The sequence below is a fragment of the Meles meles genome, chromosome 11 (assembly GCF_922984935.1).
Source record: "Meles meles chromosome 11, mMelMel3.1 paternal haplotype, whole genome shotgun sequence".
NCBI lineage: Eukaryota > Metazoa > Chordata > Mammalia > Carnivora > Mustelidae > Meles > Meles meles.
Window position 1 is genome coordinate 17,500,816 of NC_060076.1, and position 22,355 is coordinate 17,523,170.

At 47.4% G+C, this 22,355-nt stretch overlaps 1 protein-coding gene across 3 annotated transcripts in view; it reads left to right on the top strand.

Moving 5' to 3' along the window:
* The window catches only part of ASTN2 (astrotactin 2), an 875,241-nt gene that overhangs the window by 630,508 nt on the left and 222,378 nt on the right, over positions 1-22,355 (top strand). For all 3 annotated transcript variants that reach the window (XM_046023052.1, XM_046023053.1, XM_046023054.1), the window contains 2 exons: positions 1,348-1,452; positions 4,650-4,829. In XM_046023052.1, coding sequence (XP_045879008.1) covers positions 1,348-1,452; positions 4,650-4,829 — 285 coding nt within the window. The remainder of the gene's footprint in view (positions 1-1,347; positions 1,453-4,649; positions 4,830-22,355) is intronic.

Here is a 22,355-nt window from a genome sequence, read left to right on the forward strand (position 1 = left end):
AGGACATATTTATAACAAAACAACTTCGCTCCAGTAGACATATATTTGGAGATCATGAATATTTTACTTTAAAATGAAAGCTTCTAAAAAAAATTACGTTATTCCTGAAAAGGCTAAGGAGGGAAAAAAATTAAAAAAAAAAAGTTGACAGTAATGGACAACTTTAATACTGCAGGAACGTCCAGGAAGAAATCATTTGTTAGAATGAGATTCTCATTTTCATCTTGGTATCAAATATCTCTTTAAGTGCCTCCTCACCAGGGGACAAGAGAAAAGGACAGAAAATGTGCCTGCCATTTGCAGAGGATACAAAACAACAATATTAACTGCTGATGTGACTAGCATTTCCTTTTCATGCATTTCTTCCTGATTGTAAACAAAGAGAGTTTTCAATGCTTAGAGCAGAAAATCTAGAAAATGCAGATGAATATAAATCAGTAAACAAGAATCGTTGATACCCCCACCACCCAGAGTTAACTGCTTGCTAACATTGTGTTGTTTTTGTCTTTGTTTATTCTTTGTCTATACCTGTGTTTCCCAAAATACTTTCCATGGAACATGCGTTCCAGTGAACCCTCTGGAAAAACAGGATTCCTCGGTTGAAAAAGTTTGCAAAACACTCTACACCACTACCTTCATAGAGCTTTAGAATGCATAATAATCTAGATAAGGTGCTTAGAAATTATACAGATTTTTAAAAAATCTTTTTTCACTTTAACTCAGTCTTACTTGAAATGTGAGCTTTTCTATATGAGCACATGTATCTCAGGAGATCCCTATGTGCATCCCATGTTTCCATGTTAGGAAACAGTGGTCCACACAGGGGTCAGCAAACACAAAGGACCAGATCCTAAAGGCGCTAGGCTCTGCACGCAGCAGCTCATCTCTGCTGTCATTGAGAGGGGGTACGTGGAGGACGGGCTGTGGTTTGCTGACCCCCATTCTGCATGCTGCAAGACTTCCACTTCCACTGTGGCCTTATTCAAATCTCACAATGCACCTGTGAAGTAACGTCAGCATAGGTTGCCATAGTATCCGAAGGGGAAACTGAGGCACGGAGCCGTCTAATGACGCATGGCGGGTTGCCTGCAGGGGTAAGCAGAATGATAAATCTACTCTGGCTTGCTTGCAAGCTGTTGGGAAGAGAAAAAGCAGGCTGGGGTTGAGATCAGAGGCTGGGAAGAAATCTGGAGGCAGGACCAGGTAAAGCTGTTGGTTCCAATGAGAGCCTGCACGTGAAGGCTGAGCGCCCGCTTGTTTAGAACCAGTGGCCATTCTGCAGAGCCCAGTTTTGGTGAGTGTTCTGTAAATGCTGGCCTCCCATGACCTTCTCTTTCTGCCCTGCAGGAGATGTCAGGTATGATGAGGCCATGGGTTACCCTATGGTGCAGCAGTGGCGGGTCCGAAGCAACCTTTACCGTGTGAAGCTCAACACCATCACCCTCTCCGCAGGTGAGGACCACCTCCAGGCCAGCCACGGGGCTGGCGCTAATCCAGCACATGTTCCTGAGGGCTTGTGCTGTGCCAGACCCTGGGCTGGGGATGCGGAGGGACTGAGGCCCAGCCTTCCCTACCATGAAGGAGCTCACGGGGAGGGTGGGTGGACAAGCAGACGGGGACATCCTCACACTGAGGTAGGTTCTATGCAATAGTGAGACAGTGGAACCCCAGAGCGGGGAGCTGTCCTGAGGAGTCAAGAAGGGCTTCCTGGAGGAAGGGGCACCATAGCAGTTCAGGGAAGAGTGAATGGGAGAGGGGGTAAATGACAATCTAAGTCACATTTATGTTCCATATATTTCAGGCTTATGGATCGTAAGTTCTTCTGGTCTCTTCTGGATGATTTCCTTTCCTACCCATCTCCTATACAGCAGTAACACACAACCCTCCAAGATGCAGACACACACACACGGCCCCCACTCCACCTGTCCATATCCTGTGTGTCAGATGATGAGCACAATTTGTAATTCTCAGAATGGGACATGTTCTTTCATGCCTCTGTGACTTTGCACATGCTATTCCCTCTGCCTGGATCTCCTTGCCCAGGGAACGCTGGGGTAGTCCTGCAATACTGAGGGACCCCTGCTGCACTCTCCACTTCCCCCAGAATAACTCAAGGAAGTCTGTGCAAGCAGACTGTATGAATGCACTTGTAGGCTTGATTCACGTCTGAGCCGTGTATGTTCCCCCACTGACCCAAGAATCACAGGTCATTTCCATATCCCTGTATCTTGTATTCCTATAGTCTCTGTAACAGAGAATCAACACAGGGTAGGTAGTCTTGTTTGATAAAGGAATGAAAACTGAAAAATTCGGAATGAGTGAAGGACTCTGGAAAGATGGGGTGTTTTACCCTGGCTCTTCCTCATAACCCTGCCACTGGGTTATTGTCTAGGTGCTTCCTCTGTATTTGTGAGCACATTACTTATCTTCTCTTTTTCAGTATCATTTGGTTTGTGAGCAACATGAAACCCTCTTAGCCCAGGAATCAGAGGACTCTCCCATATGGGAAGTACAAATAGTAATTACTGCGGACATTGGCCAAGCACTTTATAATGTTTCATATCTTAGGACGTCCATTGGTTCTACGAGGAAGACTTCGTTTATCCCATACTTTTTTCAGATAAGGAAACTGAAGGTCAGAGAGGTTAAGTAACTTCCCCAAGGTCACACAGCTAGTAAGTGGCCAAACAGGAGGAGGAGAGCAGGGGGTTTTTTTTGTTGTTGTTGTTGTTTTTTAAGATTTTATTTATTTGAGAGAGAGAGAAAGCATGAGAAGGGGAGGGTCAGAGGGAGAAGCAGACTCCCTGCCATGCAGGGAGCTCGATGCAGGACTCGATTCCAGGACTCCAGGACTCCAGGATCATGACCTGAAGGCAATTGCTTGACCAACTGAGCCACCCCGGCACCCAGAGAGCAGGGATTCAATTGCAGTTTTATCTGCCTGGAGAAAGAGCCACAGGTCCTCTCCATGGTGTTGTCATTTACTACTTAAGAGAAACAGTCTCATCATTAACACGGCTGTATTAATTACCCGGTTGTGCACATTAACAGATTGGTGGAGAGGGGCTGTCCTAATGAAACACCCATGCTTTGAGGCGTGTTTCTGTTTTGCCCACCTCCCACACCCTCGCACCTCACTTGCGAATCAGACTGCAGTGTATCTGTTAGATTTACAAAGGTGTATCAGCTTTAATTAATCAATGATGATGCTCTTGAGAACCCCCTTGTAAATCAAATGTTGGCAAATTGGAGTTCATGTTTAATGTTGAAGGAGAGCGTGCTTGCTCTCTTACAGTTTACTTTGATGTGACACAGAATCCACTGCTCGCGGGATAATGGTGGTTGGTGTTGCCGCCGTGTCCCAGGAACTGTGCTCTTGTACCTGGTTAGGGCGGGGGTGGGGAAGGGTGCACGTGCACCGTCAAAGACCAGCGGAATAGAGCTTCTGCGTTCAAGGTAGTGTCTACTGAAGGTGCAAAGCATAGGTGCCCCTGGCCAGGATTGTGTGAACAGCTTCTTGGGAAGGTGAGGATGGCTTTCTGGAGCCTTAGAGCATAGGAATGACTTAGGGAAGAGTTGGGGAGGCCATTTCCGGTGAACGGGGATGTGTATGTGTATGCAGGCTGCAGTTTGGGGACTGTGAATGAAGAAAGGATGGTGGAAATTCAGGTCATATTTAGGAGACCGAAAAAAGCTGATTTGGCTGGATGTAAAGCCTGATGTAGGAGGCTCACTGGAGATGCCCTTGGAGGCCTGGAATACCAGGTAAGGTCATTGGTAGGCTGGTCATTGGTAGCAGGAAGGAGCTCAGGCACGTCTTAAGGCTCTTGGAAGAACAGCTTGGTGACCCGCCAGTTGGAGGAAGGAATGCAGTGGGGAGTGATGGCTTTGCAGGTCCCATGCTAGGCCCTGATGACCTAGGTCTTCTTGGCACAGGACTAAGGGCAATACAGCAGCAGGGAGGCCCTTTACAAAGTCAGGAGCCAGAACATACCACTGTTCCAGGGAGGCAGAGGCAGAAAGGGAAGTAGTGTTCTCGGAAGCCAAGCCAGGGATCCGATCCCAGGACTATTTGCTGATCTGGGGTCGGGGCAGCCCCTGGGCTCCCGCTGTGGGCAGTTCATGCCCTGGGTGATTGGGTGCGGTGGAAAATGCATATATTTTGGAGTGAGAACAGAAGGGGGTTGGAGATTGAGCTCCTCTGGCCGGGGGGCCAAGGAAACCATCCAGAGTCTGAGCTTTGACTTGCTCATCCACAGTGGGGGTTGCAGCATTGGGGCTGAGGCTAAATTGGAACCAGTGGGGGAAACAGCAGGCGGTGTGCTTGGTGCCCATTAGTTGCTAGGGACAGACGTCAGCTTTGATTTCCTGACAGCGACTTTCAGGTCCCGTGGCCTTGGTCACCAAGCTTGAGGCCTTCCTGTGCTGTTGGTTCCCTCTTGGTTGTAGTGTCTTGTGCGTCTACCAGAAGAGCAACCTTTGCTCTGCGAGCAAGGCGAGGTTGCTGTGCCCCTTCAGATGATGCCAGCCCCCAGGCTGATTGTGGGGTGACACCAGCCCCAGGCTGGAGAGAGCCCCTGGCCTCTTATAATTCGCCAGCCACCGGCCTCCCAGATCTGACCACCTCCACGTCCTCCTCCTCCGTGCAGGCTTCACCAACGTCCTCAAGATCCTGACCAGGGAGAGCAGTCGGGAGGAGCTGCTGTCCTTCATCCAGCACTACGGCTCCCACTACATCGCAGAGGCCCTTTACGGCTCCGAGCTCACCTGCGTCATCCACTTCCCCAGCAAGAAGGTCCAGCAGCAGCTGTGGCTCCAGTACCAGAAAGGTAAGGCTCCGACAAGCTAGCTCCTGGCTCGGCCATGCCGAAGTTGTGTGGCCTTTGGCACTCCCTGCCCCTCTCTGGGCTTCAGTTTCCCCCCGGACAGGATGAGGGGCTGTGTGATGATATCTCAGGATTCTTTCAGTTCAGGCCTTTTCTGAGACCCTAAGGTAGTGGGCTGGACTCCAACACTCCTGCCTCGTACAGCAGGTTCCTTGTTTCCGGCTCTCTCCTCTGAAACCACCATGGGGGAAATGTTGGAGGGATGGGAGTGGCGTCTCCTTGACAGCTCCTTCTCTCCAGGCTTCTGGGAAGAGCCCAAGAGAAGCTCCGGCTGTTCTGGTAGGGCTCACTTTGAGTCTGAGGGGACAGTTTCCTGTCTCTCCCATGGAGAAGCTTCTATTCTCAGGGAGGGTCACCAGATCGTATGTCCTGGAAGCCTCAGCTTGTAATCAGAATTGTATTCCTCGGGCTAGATGGGGGAGACCAGTCCCTGCCACTCACCTTGGGAGCGTCATTCCCTTCCCACCTCAGTTTTTCCCTTCTGTGAAATGGGCGCTTAAGTAGCCATTCCTGTCCACCTTCCACACGAAAGGGAAGCAGTTAACTGTCACAGCATTTTGGGGAAGACAGAAATATTCCCTCCCTGCCTTGCGTATGTTAACAGGCCGGTGTATTCACATCCCCATTTCACAGGGGAGAAGGTGAGTCTCAACCACACCAAGCCAAGTGCCCATAGATACACAGCTAGTAAGTAGCAGGGTGACGATGGCTTCCTGTTACCATTATTGTTATCCGGTAATTGAGAAAGGAGAGCTCTCGATGGACAGAAAGGGTGGGGAGCAGTGTTAAAAATGTGCTCCCCACCTTCTTTACATGGCCCAGCCCCCCCCATCTAAGGAACCAAATCAACTTAAACCATAGACTGTGGGAGCCACAAGAGACCTTATGAGTCTCCCTGGACTTAGCACTCCAAGTTTGCAGTTGAAAAAATTAAGGCCCAGAGGGAGGAGGAAGCTTGCTGAGTGTCACTGAGCTCCACTGTGGGGGGGTCCAAGACAAAGTGGGGTGCTGCTCCATGCTCCCTATCCAGGGCTTTGCATGCTGGCCCTAGTGCGCCTGCCTTTGCCATCTCCAGAACCTTTCCTCTTGCCCCCAGGGCTTGCACCCCCCACCGTGGTCTCACCCCCTCCCTGCCTCCTGTGTGCAACTGTGTGGGGCACAGGGTGGTTTATAGACTTGGGGGACATAATTGAGTTGTCTGGGAATAGCTCTGTTTTTTATGGCTGCGACAATGACGGTCTTTAAGGAGGTGCATTAAATCAATAGAAGTCTCATTGTCCTACCCTATAAATAACGTGACACATCATTAAGCAGGACAATAAGCTTCAGGACTTTGAAGTAATACAATTAGGTTATGTTTATAAAAACCTTCGCTCACTGTGGCCACTGAACTAACCCGCCTCGGCCCTCACTTGGGGCCAGGGACACCACTGTCATGCTAAATACCATGTCATCTCCGTCCTCAACTGCTTCCAGGCCTTGGCCTGTTTCCCTCCAGAAAGCCCCACTCCTTACGCAGGGACTGCGTGGGCTCTGTGGCCAGTCAGATGGGCTGGGGCAGAAGGAAAGCCCACAGAGCAGCTGGGGCCCCCTTCAAGACGCCAGAGCCCTCCGGGTCACCACAAACTTGCTGGGGACACTTGGCACAGTAGCTTTTCTCTCTGGGCTGCTTGTCTGGAGGCACGTTTCTTGCTTCTTCATATGCTTGCTCCCAAGAAGAGCACTCAGAGGCCACCTTAACACCTACTGTGACCTAGATGACCCATGAAGCGCTGCGGTTGTATTTTTTTAATGTGGGAGTGATGTTTGCGAGGGGGAGGCTGAGAAGCCTGGGGATGTTCCGGGGGATGGAGGAACCCTGAACTCAGAGGTAGTGGGTGACCTTTCTCTAATCGGCCATCCACTCTGTGTCATGGGCACGGGCTACACCAGGGCCTCCTGGGAAGTGGGTCAGGATGGGTCTCGGTTTGGAGACTCTGGGGGCAGAGCTGTGGGAAGAGGTGCCGCGAGTGGGACAGACAGGCGTTCAAGTCCCCCTGTCTCTCCTTCTGTCCCTGCTGGGTAACCTCGGGCAGTAACTTCCAAGTTTCTGTTTCCTCGTGCGTTAAATGGGGGATAGGAATTCCCTGGCACGGCTTTTGGGAGAACAAAATGAGATAATACAGGTAAAATGTCTGGCATGTAGTCAGCACATGAAAAAATGATAGCTTAGAATAAAGCAAGACTCGTTGGTCGCAGCTGAGGAGTCTAGTCCTGGCAGGGCTCCTGCCTACGTGTGATGCTCCTTAATCTCTTGGAGACGCACCTGTGTCACTAGAAAAGGATAAATATTCTTTCGACCCAGAGAGTGGAGTGGGGAGGGGTTCCTGGAGTCCTTGAAATCTATGTTTAGCTCCAGGTGGTGGCGTGTCCTTGATTGGAAGGACCAAAGCCGGAACGAAGTCCCGGAAAAGAGGCCCAATAGGGCGTGAGTAACAGCACATTACCATGTAGTCCTGTGGGTTCTCCCATGTGCCCTTGAGGCAAAGAAGGCAAGAATCCCACTCACCCCCCTTCTTAGCCCAGGAAACCTGAAGCTTAGAGAAGAGGGTCTTATTGGGGTCACAGTGTATGAGTGAAAGGGATGGTGTTTGAATTCCAACCTGAGCACAGTGTTCCCTGCCCCCTAGATTCGGTGTCCACGGAAATTAGAAACAAATGTCCCAGGCTTTCCAGGTTTATTAATGATGGGGCTCTTGCTCCTGCTGTGATCTGGTGAAGCCACTAGAAATTGTTGGAAAGCCCAGGGGTTTGGGACTGAATGTGCATGATTAAAATATTCCCATGAAAGGTTTATCCTACTATTATGCCCCTAAGTGTTTCTCAGTGTGTGTTCCACGGGAGAAAAAAAAAAGAAAGTCACATTTATCATTCATTCATTCATTCTTTAATTCATTAATATTTCGTAAGTGCTGCTTCTTGGAAGACCTTGTGCCTGGTGCTGGGGCACTGCAGGAGACGAGATGTGGACGCTGTCCCCGTGTTGTTCACTCCCCAATTTGTTCCAGACTTCCAGTGTTTCACCATTTTTTTTTTTTTTTTTTTAACCCACTGGTAGACAGCTGGAAAGAAGGACGGGGCGGGCTCATGGTAAAGAACCCAGTCACTGCCATGTGATGGCCCATATCTATTACTTCATGTTCTAGTTCTGATCAGTTAGGGAATGGCTTATCTAGGCCACTGTGTGGAGGTCATGGAGCCCACTGGCCAAGAATGTTAGGATCTGTTGGCAATGGCTGCTGTGATGCAGATAGTGGGGGTGGGGGGTGGGGGCTCTGTGTATCCTTTTCCCTGCAGCAGGGCAGGGCAAAAGCCAAAAGAATAGATCCACCTTGTGACGCTGATTCCAGGGGGGCGCCTGACATGCCAAGCAGGACTGGAAAGATCTAGGCAGGGAGGTGGGGTTTGCTACCACCAAGTGGATCGTCTCAGGATTTCACCAGTTTGGAGGGGACCAGAGCACTGAACAGATCAGTTAGATGGTGCCTGTCAGAAGCCAAGAAGACCTTAGAAGTAGCCAAAGTCATCCCTGGGCCCTCCAGGCACAGCAGAGCTTACTGTGGAAGCTGCTTTAGCCTGTGAGTCCCCTCTAGCCCTCGCCTCTGCTCCCAGGCCATGCCCCAAGCACCACGTGAAGTTTTCAGTCTCTGGCCTTCAGCTTAATACTTTGACTGCACGCTGTTGTGTTCCTGATGGGTGTGTATTTTAAAAAGCTACCTTTCTCCCAAGTTCTTTGGCTTGGTAGTCACATATACTGCCCAGCTGTGACCTTGATGCATGTCTTTTTATCTTAATTAGGACATAAGAAGCTACCCACCCTGTAGCTAGCTTGGATAAAGACTTTGTCATTTGGAAGTAAAGAGGAGGTTTTGCAGTCAGATAGACTCAGGTTCAAATCCCAGCTCTGCCTCTTCTCAGCTGTCAGATCTTGGGCAAACTGATTCACTCTCTAGATCACTTTCTTCATGTGCAAAATACAGGCTCCAACAAAAGCTCAGCCCATCAGTGGACTCCTCTAGCACTGAGCTGGACACCTAGTTATTATCTTGATCCAATGCATTCCCTCCCACCGCAGCTGCCACATCTGTTCTGGTAACTGTGTTTCCTTTCCAGGGTTGTGTGTGTGTGTGTGTGTGTGTGTGTGTGTGTGTGTGTGTGTGTATGAGAGAGAGAGACCAACTGAGGGAGGCAAGGAGGAGTCATGAAAACACAGAGAAGTCAAGGCTCCTGGGTGGCTCAGTGGGTTAAAGCCTCTGCCTTTGGCTCAGGTCATGTTCCCAGGGTCCTGGATCGAGCCCCACAACTGGGCTCTCTGTTCAGCAGGGAGCCTGCTTCCCTTCCTCTCTGCCTGCCTCTCTGCCTACTTGTGATCTTTGTCTGTCAAATAAATAAATATAATCTTAAAAACAAAACAAAACACAGAGAAGTAGATAAGTGCAAAACAGAATACACACACACACGTGCACGCACACACACACACACACACAAAGGACAAAGAAAATGTAGAAGAGAAAAGGTATGCAATTAATATGACTTTTCCTAGTTTTAGACTCCATGGCCCTGTGAAATGACATTTTCTAGTGAAGGTTACACTGCTCTTGAGTTAAGATTGGGGCAGTCCATGGTATAGAGATGTCCTCAGAGATAAATGCCTGTTGCCACCTTTAAAAGATGTTTGATTTCAATTATAGTTTCCCAGGACTGTCCGAGGGAATGAATTTTTGCATTTCCATTTGAATTACAATGCAGGTTTGACTGTCAGCTCAGCATTCCTAGACTATTCTTTAGAGGAGTTCTGGCTGCTTGAAAGGAAGCCCAGGGGTTAAGGTGGGGGGAGGAGAAGGAAAAGATAGTCAAATGTCACCTCCTTTTCTGAGGACAGTTGTGGCCAAGGGGCTGATGTGGGCTGGAGAATTCTCTTGGGCTTTCAGTTTCCTGAGGGAGCTTGCTTCAAAGACAGCAACCAGACATGAAAGCAGTTGTTCTCAGAACTGGGACTGCCTGGGTACTGGTTTACTTCTCTGTAGATTGAATCATCAGGGGGCAGTTTTCAGTTCCCATTTGCTTGACCTTCTGTTAGCGTTGGACAGAGCTGACCACTTCCTGCTTGAGACAATTTCTGTGATCACTGCCATTGTCCCAGATCTTCTTTGTGAGTCTCCTGCCTTCCTGCTGGCTTCTTCTCTGCTTTGCCGGTTCACCCTCTTCTACCAGCCCCCATCCATGGGACTTCAGAGGGCCCTGGCCTGGGCCCCCTCTTCCTGGACACTTCTCTTGTGGGGATTCTGTTACTGTCCCTACACTGACGACTCCCACTTTATACCTCTGCCTCTATGCTTTCCTCCAATATTTGCCATTATGGCAGCTCCCTTGCCCGCCCAAACTCTGCCCCACACAACCTGGTGGTTTCCCAGTGTTCGAGTGAAATGTGCCATGATCTGTTTATAGGCAGAACCAGAAACCAGAATCCTTCTTCACATCCTACTCTCCCTCGCACCCCCCATTTCCCAAATCTTAGCCATTTTCATTCCCAATTGGGCTTGAATTTGCCCACTTCTTTCCATCTCTCTGCTGTGCTCTGGATCAAGCTGCCATCGTGGCTTGCCTGGACTCTAGCGCTGGCATTCGACCTGGACCCTCGGCATCCACTCTTGCACCCCTCAGTCCAAACCACACAGCAGCCCTGAGGACAGGGATCAGTCGGTGCTCTCCAGAGAGACAGAACCAACAGGATGGATGATGGTTGGATGGATGGATGGATGGGTAGATAAAAGTCTCTATTGCATATAATATTCATGTACGAGAGAGAGAGATTTGTTATGAGTAATTGGCTCATGTGATTGTGCAGGCTGGGAAGTTTCAAGCCAAGATCTGTTCAGCAAACTGGAAATTCCAGAGAGCTGGTGGTGGAAGTTCTGATTCCAAAGCTGGCAGGCTTGAGACCCAAGAAGAACCAATGTTTCTGTTTGAGCCCAAAAGCAAGAAGAGAATGTTGTTCCAGCTCAAACAGTCAAGCAGGAGGAATTCTTTCTTACTCCTGGTGGTGGTGGTTGGGGGTGGTGGTCAGCCTTTCTGTTCTATTCAGGCCTTATTACCTGATTGGCTGAGGCCCAGTGACGTTAGGGAGGGCAGTCTGCTTTACTCAGTATGCTGCTGATCTCATCCACAACACCCTCGCGGACACCCTCACAGACACCTCCAGAATCGTGTTTGACCACATCTCTGAATAGCCCATGGCCCAGTCAAGTTGATGTATACAATTAACCATTAACAGAAATACCATCACAGTTCTTCTTGGATGAAAACTCCCAGGTCCTTTGTCATTGCTCTGAGGCTAATTTCCAAAATCTTCACCATGCCCCCCCCGCCCCCCCGCATGGCCTCAGTGCCTTCCCAGATCCGCCGTGTCCCCAGCCAGTCTGCGTCAGGCTGTCTGTCTGTCTGTCTGTCACATCCAGCCTCACACAACCCTTAACTATGGCAGCAGTCAGGGATCAGAGCCCTGCCACACTCATCTAGACCAGGGTCCCAGCCAGGTGGTGGGAGGTGGTTGCATAGCCCTTTCCCTCCCCCGGCTTCGTGGCTTCCATGCAGCCCTGTGTAGGATGCATCTCGCTCTGAGGTAGTGTTTCCTTGGAGAGTAGGGGGCCAGAGGAGGTTCAGCGTGAGCTGGACGCTCACTCATCTGCAGCACACCAGAGGAGATAACTTAATTCTCCTCAGAACCTTGCAAGAAGACGATACAGGATGTGGTTCATTAAACGCAAATAGGCCCATGAGACTGCCATTTCCACCAGATGAAATTACCAAAAAAAGCATTTGTTCCCTGGTTTAGATTGAGTCCATCTGGAACGGAACACCCCAGTCGTCTTCCTATTGGTGCGCACCAAGAATAATAATCCTTTGCAGGGCTCCGCGCAGAGCGGCTCACAGAGCACTTTCATGAACATTTTTTCATCCAATTTGCTCCTTGCACAACAAACCTGGAAGGGAGGCATTGTTATCTGCATTTTGTGCTTGAGGGGAGCGAGGCTCGGAAAGGTAAGATGGCCTGAGGGAGTTACCAGCAGGGAGCTTGGCAGAGCAGGGATTTGAACCCAGGCTGCTTTCATCACTGGAACCGTGTTTGTTCCTACCACTGAAGCCTCAGAGAACTCTCTAGATGCTGTTACCAGGCCCAAGGCGACCGTTGGCACTCCTGTTCTGTTTCTCTTATCCACCCTCAAAAGAACTGAGGGAAGCAAAGACTCAGAGCGTAGGCCCTCGGGGTGGGCGGGAGAGGAGATACTCTACTCACCGATACCCCTCTGTGTCACTCATTTCTCCCTCTTAACTTAGTGGCAGCATTATAAGGCAGGGCCAAACCCGAGAACATCAGAGCTGGAAGGAACCTTGGCATTCCTTGAGCCAGGGTGAGCTTCTCTTTGTGGGCTAGTTTTGATTACAAGGTAGTAGCCGTCTGAAGTGCTCCCTGAAAGAAATTCTGGGTCAGGACCAGGCTTGGTGACAAGAATGCAGTGGTCACTTAGCAACACCAATTGTGGCTGTGAGAGGAAGAAACTCTTGGGTAAGGTGTTTCCCATCCTCAGCCAGGTTTGGCTGTTCCCGTTCGACAGATGGGAAAGTTGAGGTCAGCTTATACAATCGGTTAGAACCTGCAGTTACGAAGGGGGAAATTTAATAACCAGCTAGCAGTGTTTTTTGGTCTGTTTTATTTTGTTTTTGGTCTTTACCCTCCTGAAAACTCAGAGCATTTTCAAAGACACTGACTGCCAAAGCCCCATCCCTCCCCCCTGACATCCTCAAAGATGGGAGAGGCACTGGTTGACAGACTGCACATTTTCTTATTTTAGGATACACGTGCACACACAAATGTATCACTCCCTGAAGCATGGGAGGCTGCCCCTCTTGTCCTTCCACTTAGGGAGCCGTAAGAGATTGATACTGTTGTAAACTAGTTATTCTGATTCTAGTCAGACAGGAGCCAAAAACACTCTTGTTCCCCTATCCCAGTCCTGTTCCCAGGAAAGTGACACAGGGACTGAGGGAGTCAGATGGGACCCTTCTCTCTCAGCAGTCTTGCACTAAGAATGTGGAATTTCCCTGGAGATGAATGGGGGGCTTTTGTCTTCTCTCTGCCTTCAACCCCTTAGTGAGAAGAAGGTCTGGAGGGAACCCAGGTGCACAGAGGGGCACTTTTGCCTTACCCAGGACCTCAGCAGCAGGCAGAACCTACCCACCTGAGAGCAGTCTCACTCACAGAGCCCACTGCACAAGAGCACCTTCCTTGCCACTCTCTCTTGTCCTTCCTTCATCCCTTTTCATTTCTCCATCTTTCCACGCTACTGTGTCCAGTCCCTACTGTATGCCAGGCTATGTGTTAGGGGCAGAGGCTGCCAAGGTGAATGAGACCCACTTCCTGCTCTCAGTAGGCTCACAGTCCAATGGGAAAGACTAACCAGTGAACTTTTGATAAAGGCTATGACAGAAGAAAGCTTGTGTGTGTGTGTGTGTGTGTGTGTGTGTGTGTGTGTGCAGGATTAGGAGTGGAGGAAGCCAGGCTGGGAGACTGGTCCCTAACCATGTAGGGTGGGTGGGAATTTCCCCAGAGGAAAAGACATCTCGGCAGAGCCCTGGAGGGTGTGGGCATTTGCCACCGGGTGGTGGAGGTGGATTACAGGGGACAAGACGCAAATCTGGGGGTGTGAAAAATCCTGGCGAATGCTGAGTCCTCTCAGACTCGTTGGGAGCAGTAGTTCCTGGACGTTTTCAGGTGTTTTTGAGGGATGCCACTGGCCTATTTTTTCTATCTTCGAATGTCTCTGTGCCTCAGTCTTCAAGTCGTCAGAGAAAGTGCCATTGCCTCTGTCCCCAGCTGAGTACTCTCATGCACGAGAGAGGCTGAGTCTCCAAATGCCTCCAGAGAAGTCAAATCACAGGGCCAGTTTCAGAAGTTCCCAGGGAATGGTCAGAAAAGCATCTGATCCTTTCAGGTTGTCGTGAAGATGGGATGAGATCATGTGATTAGTTGGCTTAGAGTAGGAACTCAACACAAATCAGTCATCGTTGCCCACTCCCTTTCAGAGGAGTACCTATCAACAAATACCAACATATACATCAAGTGTGTGTGCGTCATCTGTCCCATTTGCCAGATGTGTGACGCAGGACAAGGCATGTTGATTTTGAGTCTCGGTGTATCTTTAAGATGGGTATAGTGATGCTTGCTTCACAGTATTGTTATGAGAATGAACTGAGACAATGATTATAAAGTGATTACCACTGCACCTGGCATAGAAGAAATACTCGGGAAGTATGAGCTATTATTATACCATTTATTATTGTGAGACACAATCAAGTCAGTGGCGATTATTATCACCATCAGTTTTCTAAAACAAAAGGCATAATGGCATAGCTCTTTCCAGTCCTGAATACAGAAGCCTAAGATAAACCTAAAGTCACGGCCGTTTCTTACTCGATGATTGGCCAACTTTGAATTTGAGTCCTGCCTGAACCTGGGGGGTTGGAATAGAAAGCAGAATTATCAGAATGCTCAGCCTGGAGCCCAGCAGTGGGGCACAGGGTTGCCTGTTTGCACAGCTGGATGCCGAGCTCGGGATGCACAGGAAGAATGTATAGGGCTGCCTGTGTTGGGGAAGGGGATGGTAGAGGAGCAGGCAACGATGTCTGATATATATGGACTTCTTAGAATGGACCAATTAATCACATGATCTTATCTTGGGCTTCATAAGAACCCCCACGAGGCCCAGGGTATCATGTCCATCTTTCAAGGGAGAAAACTGGTCTAGCTTAAGGTCACATGGCTGGTAATAGGCAGAGGCAGGATTCTATCCCGGGACTGTGTGACTCCAAGGTCCCCATGCCCTGATCCATCCCTGTAAGAACAGGTGCCACATGCTGAGAACCACCCTATGCCAGCAGGCGCCCTGGGCACTTCGAGTGCACGATCTCATTTATTCCTCACAACGACCCTCAAAGCTGGTGCCTTTCTGCCTTGGAAACTGAGAATCAGGAATTGCTGGGTGGGAAGGGGGATATATATAATCCAAAGGCATATAGCCCGTTGAGGTACTTGCTCGTTTCCTTTCTTTCTTTCCTTGCTCCAGCCCTCTCACCATTTACATTTTGCTGTTGCTTAACCACAGTGGGCACTCTAAAAAGAATGTTCTGTCTCAGAGGCATTTCTCTTCTAAAACGGGTAGAAGTCATTGATCAGGAAGAGTGAAAAAAGAGGCAGATCGATCAACAGGATTCCAGCCAGCCTGGTGTTGGTCAGTGGGCTTGAGACCCTTGTTTTCTGGCGACACCTTGGCTCTGGGTCAGGGTCCAGGCTTTGATCCAGGCCTTAGACATTGACTTGACTTATCGATCCATTGGGTAGGAGCTGCCCTTGGTTGTTTTTATCTGACACATAAGCCCTAGATCCCAAGCATTCCTCCTTGAGATCCTTGGGGTCTGTATTTCTCTGCTTCACATTTCACAGGGGCCCAAGGAGATAGAAGGCTCCTTTTAGAGATCTTAGCCCAAGCAGTCCCTGAAGTCAGGAGCATCAGAATCACTGAAATTTGCAGCTGGAAAGATCCTTAATTCAATAAATCTATTAATACAGATGGTGAAACAGGTAATGAGAAACTTGCTCAGAGGGAACTATAAATTAGTGATAGGGTTAGGATTCAAACCAGCTCCCCTTTCTCCCTCCTCCTTCCATGAAGGTGTGCTAAGAGGCAATTCAGGAGGCCCTATGCCAAAGGTATCTCCTTTTTGTTTGTGATTGCTTTATTGAGATACAGTTTACATACCATATATCACGTATCGAAGGTATCTTTTCCAGCCTTCTCTTCCAGTGGTAGTTTTGCACAAAGATAAAATTTAGGGTTTCCAGAAGGAAACACAACTTTTCATGACTTTATTGTTGAGAAGATTCTCCAAGCAAAATGAAATCTGAAGTAACCACTCCTCCCACCTTTCAATTACATCCCATTTTCTGTTGCAGCTTACTGTCCATGATTCAGGGAGGCAGCTGAGGGGAGGGGCACAAGGTGGCATAGCCAGCTGGTGCTAAATGTGACACAAAGTGTTCATTTTTACCAATATATGAGCTAGGCTGCCCCCCTGCCCTGGTTTTGTCCAGCAAGTTTTAGTGCCTTCTCCATGTGAATGCAGCAGTAAATTAAATGGGGCTCTGCCTTCACCCCACTCAGTCTAGACTTGGAGAGAGACAGGTAATAAGGAAATCACAATTCAATGTGTAAATGCGAGGAGGGGAGGAAGCACCAAGTGTGGCCCAGACACCCAACTCAGACTGTGGGGTGGCTCCGGAAGGGCATCTCAGAAAACCAGCAGGAGGCAAGATTTAGGTAACCTAGGTGGTTAAGGAGAGGGAAAGTATCAGGGGGCAAGAAAAGCATGTACAAAAAAGGGCCCTGAGGTAAGAGGGGGAAAAAGTGTATGGAGCAGTTTGCTAGGAAACAGTACCGAGATAAACGTAGGAAGATAGAGGGGCAGAGGCCAAATCCCACTGGATGTGTGGACCACATTAAGAAAGTGTCTTTTACTAGGAGCAATTTAAGGTCACTGAAAGATTCTATTAATATTATTTGCTTTTTAAAATTTGATTCTAGCTGGTGCAGGGTAGGGCCTGACTTGGGCTTGAAGGAATGCTAGATTGGAGTCGGGAAGATCAGTTAAAAACTTGCAGCCTTGTTTCAGGAGAAAAATAATAGCTTAACATTTAGTAGTCATGCAGTGGAAGAAAAAAAAAACGGGTGAGAAATGGTGGCACTGAAGTGTTTCTTAAAGTAGAACAAAAGAACAGCAGGTGTTGGAGAGCTGAGCTCAGGTTTGAGTATGTTGAGTCTGAGGTTTCTCAGGGACATTTTCATTGAACATAGCAGCCCACAGCTGACAAACTAGTTGGCAATACCATGTGGGCAGCTGGACATATACTGATCTGGTGATCAAAAAAAAAAAAAAAAAAATGGTAAGAACTGAAAACTGAAAATGCAGGTTTGGGACCTAGTTGTGTAGGTAATCATCACAGAAGACAAAGCTCCCAGTATAAAAACACAGTTCCCCCTGTTCCCCCTTGCAACTTGTTTCCTCCAGGAGCAGCTTCCACACGCACACACACTCCACGCCCAGTATTGTTTCTGACCTCGGACTTAGAGAGGCTTTGTTTGATTCGGAGAGGCTGAGGCTGTCCGCACGTCTCCTTTCTGGCTGGCTTTTACTTATGTAAAATGTTATGGGACACCAAGGAACAGTCCTAGTGCGTAGGACGTAGGCTGGATTTAACACCTCCCAGTTCACGGAGGAGGGAAACAGGCCTATGCAGCCATCATCACCAGAGCAGAAGGAATGAATATATATACTTCTAAGGTTTTGGCTTCATTATTTGCACCTTCCACTTGGCCTAGAGTTGAACACTGAACCTTTACGGAAGGTCCAGCGATAGTGCCCGCTTGTGCACCTGGCACACATTTCCTCCCATCAGTGGAAGGTTCACTCTCCTGTATCTAGCCCCTGAGTCAAGGACCAGGTGAGACAGGCATACCTGTTCCCTTTCCACCCTTCGAGCCACGGTATTTCCAGTTTATTTCGAACACTTTAACAGAATCATTAGATTTATTCAGCAAGTTTCAGATCCTTGGATGTGAGAGTTTTTTTAGTTTAAATATGATGTGTCTTTTCACAAAAACACATTGTCTTATTCATGTGGTTGCTCATAAATTACATTCATGAAAATTAATTTGTCATATTGTGAAGTTGTTTTAACATTTATCTCCAAACATTTGTGGTCACTTGAAAGTAGTGGGATGGACTCCAGCCTGGTATGTGGTTCAGAGGAAGGAACACACCCAGATATAAAAGGATTTAATGCTCACATAGTGAAGCTTTCTGCTCCCAAGCAGGTCTAAGGTGGCTTGAGAAAACAAGGAGGGGACACTGGCTTGGCTTGTGTATAACGGGCAGGGGTGTGGAGTAGGGTTGAGGTGGGTTGCCGTGGTCCGAACTTCCCTGTGGCACCAAAGTTTGCCAGATGAAGGGTTAATGGGGAAGGCGGGGGGAGGAGAGTGGGGCTTGAATGCTGTCAGAATTCAAGCATCAAGTACGGAAGTCAGAATTTTTATTATAGTTCGCTCTGGGTGTTTGACTACTGAAGTGTGCCATGTTTCATTTAACTGAACTTGAACTTGTGTAAGTAAAGCAATATGGTACTCTGTGAAGGCTGCAGTCTGAGAGTGGTAAAGGAAATGAAAATTCTACTAAATGCCTTGTATTAAGAGCCCAACATTATATATTTTGAGAAGTGAAACGAGTGCGTTGGTCACTACCAATAATGTCTGGAACTCTGAAGGTGGTAAGTGTCTTAGTGAGGCATTTTATTCTGGATTTAGTATGTGTAAAGACGGGGCAATCTTGATATATATTTTGGGTTGTCTGTGCCACAAGAAATTCCCAGGAATCTTTTCCCTGAAGAGTCAGCCTTGGATAGGGAATTGTTGCTGCCATTGGCTGGACCAGAGGAGCACATCATTGGCAATGGCCCAAGAGTCTGTAGAGATGTAGAGATGGGGCTGACTGTTGGCCAGGGCACCCAGGGCAAAGAAGACTGCCTGAAGTTTGGCCACTTGTGCTGACTCTCAGGTCCTGTCCCATTATCAGGAACATCCCAGTTAAGGGCGGAAAAGTTGCAGCTTTCCAGCAAACTCCATCACATATGATGGTGATGATACCACCTATAAAGTATATAAACTGCTTCTCGCTTGGTTGATCCCAGGGCACTCCTCAGATTGCCCAGGGGTCTGGAAAAGGAGGGGTCCTTCTCCAGCACCTGGCACCTGGCAAAGAACTGAGGATGGAGGGGCGCACTATCCTACAGGGTGCTGCTTCCATGACCCAGGGCATAATGGGCAGCAAGGGACGGACTGCCACAGGCTCAGTGTCTGTGACAACCAGTCTTTGTTTCTAGAAGAGTCCAATATGCAGCCAGCAATCGTACTCTAATGCCTTATGTTAATTTTTGTAATTATTTGAATAATGAATATTGACCTGGAGGAAAAATCCTTTTATGCTAGCCATCTATAGGAGTAGCTAAACATGCCTGTTTTAAAATACACATACATATGTATATACATATACATATATACATAATTATATGTAAAATACATAAAATATTTTTTAATTATATATATAAAATCTTGACTCCATTTAACCTCTCAAAAAGTGTCAAGATGGCATCCTGCCTACTTTAATCAAATAACAAGCTTTCAGGATTTCTGTGCAGCTTTTCTTCTGGGATACAATACTGTGAGTTTTGCCTCTGCCCCTCCAGCAATCCCACTCTCCCTCCAGTATGTTTTTTCATTAAGAAGCTGAGCAGGGCCACTGTATCCCCAACACAGGTCTGCAATTTCCCCCAGCATTAACTTGCATATTTTACATCAGTGCACCATGAGGGGATGTCTTTGCCTCCTACAATGGAAGTCCCATTTTCTGAGCCCCTCACATTTTCTGAATTTGGTACTTTTACATATGCTATCCCATTTATAGTTTTTAATTCTCACAACAGTGCTTTAAAACATAAACTGCCCTTGGCTTCTACCAGACGGGGAAACTATAGTTCAACAGAGTGACAATAGGTAGTAAGTGACCCATGGTTACAGTAAGTCAGGTATAGTAAGAGATTGGACCAAAGTGGGGCTGATTGTTACAAAGCGCGGGTTCTTTCTACTACTTGAAATACAATACAATTCTGGCAAGAATTATGCAAAAACATTGAGGCAAAACTCAACAATTCTAATTGGTTAAAAATTAAAATCATAGAGCTAAAAGGGATTTTACTGATGATCGTAGTCTAACCTCTTTCCAGACACGGAAACTGAAGCAGAGGTATGTTGATCACCTGAGGCCATACAGGTAGGTTGGAGGCAGAGCTGTGGTTCTGACCTAGACCAAATCCAGTGACTTTCCCACTAGAATACATGGCCAGTCCCAGAGCTGCCTCACTAACTTCAGACTTAGCCAAGGTAGCATGAATATTAATGATACTGACAAGATATAGCCATAGGTCTGGAGTATAAGTGCGCATTTTGCTGAACAGCTCTCTACCTCACCACTGCCCTGCTTGTAAAATTCATCCAGGCAGCTGCTGTAATTTGTTTTGTGATCCCTTGAGGGGCTGTATGTCCTGAGTACAAATCAACAGCCTAGTCAGGTGCAAGAGAGAGCCCTGAGTTTCCTGCTAGGCTCTGCCTTCCACTTCCCTCCTACAGAGCTGGGTAACACTTCACTTTTAAGAGGCCATTAATTAGTACTAGATTAAAAGTATGGCTACTTAAGCACGACTTGCCTTACCCACAGGAACACTGTAGGACTCCAGCCAAGTTTATCCTACTGACTGGAATAATGGAGCATCCCTCTGTGGACTATCTCGGGCTGTAGTGCACATTGGGAGTGACCCTTACAATCACTCGGGTAGTGCCTATCCCTGACCTTTGAGGAAGTCCAGGTAAATATAACACTAGGTTTCAAATATCGTAGGCAGGAAAAATGGAAATAATTTGGAAAAGTAGGCACATTGTCATCATTTATCATTGTATTACTTTTTTTTCTTTTCCGGGCACTTGGCATAGTGCCTGGCCCACGGTAGGTACTCAACAAGTATTGAACAACTCATTTCTCCAAAACCATAAATTCTATATAATTACGCAGAACAATAAAGGGAATCCAGGACTTAAACCACCTGTAAGTCATTTGTTTGCCTTTAGTTTCTCATATACCTTATTAAAGGACTTATGTAAGAATACTTTTTTATCCAATGTAAGGGAGCTGTGTTAAGAAAACTAAGATTAGAGGACGCCTATCATCATTAGCAAGTCAAGTAAATGACAGCCAATTAAATACCTGAGGATATATATATATTCTATGTTAGGTAGCACGCAAATTGCTCACAGCAATTTATACAATAATAGAAATGTGAAATAGGGAGGATGGTAATAAAAAGGAACAGGTGACCCAGGGGGAGGAAATCCCAGAGAAAAGTTTCAGTTGGCAAGGAGGGAAAGAACATGAAAGAGGGAAAGTATCACTTGGAGGGCTTGGATAACCTCACACCACTTGTTTGAACAACTCAAGGAAAAGAAGGGAGTTCTAGCTACCACTTACTGAGTATGCCCTGTCCTTTCACATCTCTTATCTCACATCTTAAACCCTTCCTTCAGGAGATTTTCATCATTTCCCAGAAGGAGAAAGGTGAAATGCCTGGTCCAGGGCCACACAGAAGACAAGCAACACTAGAGTTTAATGGTTTTCAGAAAGTGTTCTGTAGATTCACGGGAGTTTTGCAAGGGTGCACAGGCTAGGTGAGGGAGTCCATTCTGCAGGCCCATGAACCTGCTTCAACCAGAGAAGCTGGTCTTTGATCTGATGTACATAGTAGACTTGCACTTAAGACTTTATTCGAATCAGGGCACTATTTCTTATAAATAAAAAACAAACGATCAACAAAAAATGCTATAATTGAGGAAACTAGTTTCCTGGGGCTGTACAATGTATGTAATGCAGTCAACATGGTAGATAATTGAAAAGTGGTTGCACTAAGCACAGCTTAAAATATTCACTTTGAAGAAATAAAAACATTCAGACAACACTGATGTCCCTTTTGGGTCAGCGGAGGCTGCTGTAGGCGAGGACCGAGGCACGAGTGTGGCTCAACAGTGGGTAGCCCTAAATGCCAAATTCCCGTAGTGATGGAAAGCGCTGTCTTCCAAAAGCATCGGCTAGAAGGATTCCGGCCCCTTGATGTTAAGCCAGTCCACAATAAACATTTCTGTGCTGCAAACTCTGTGCCAGAAGCCTCGACCATTGTTATTACCTTAGCAAGGCCCCCACTGACAGCAAGGACAGATTCCCGATGCCAGGTGCTATCACAGATAAAGTGGCTCTAATAACTAGTGTTGTTCTTTGTGATGCACTTTTAATTGGATCAATTTCCTCTCAATTATACAATCCTCGGAAACCAGATGATGAAACCAATTTCATCTTCAGAACATGGGGCTTTCTCCAGGTAAAAAGTGCAAGATAAACTAGTTGGACCTCACACCAATTATTTCCCTTCCTATTCTTTGGCAGCCATTACAACAGAAGCCAAAAAAACCAATGCCACCACCGAAAAACAAACAAAACAATTCTGAGTAGCCCAGCTGAGCAGATTTTGTTTCTTTTAAAAAGCAAGGTGATAGTTCTTTGGCTTGCCATCAGCCCGGCACCTAAGGAACAAACTATGTTGCTTAATAAAAATAAAGCTGGAGGATCCTTGTCACAAATTCCCTCACCCACTTCTGGTTTTTTTAAAAGGACAAGACTTCTTCCTTTTTTGAGCTCTGATTACAAGGATAAAGCAAATGGTAG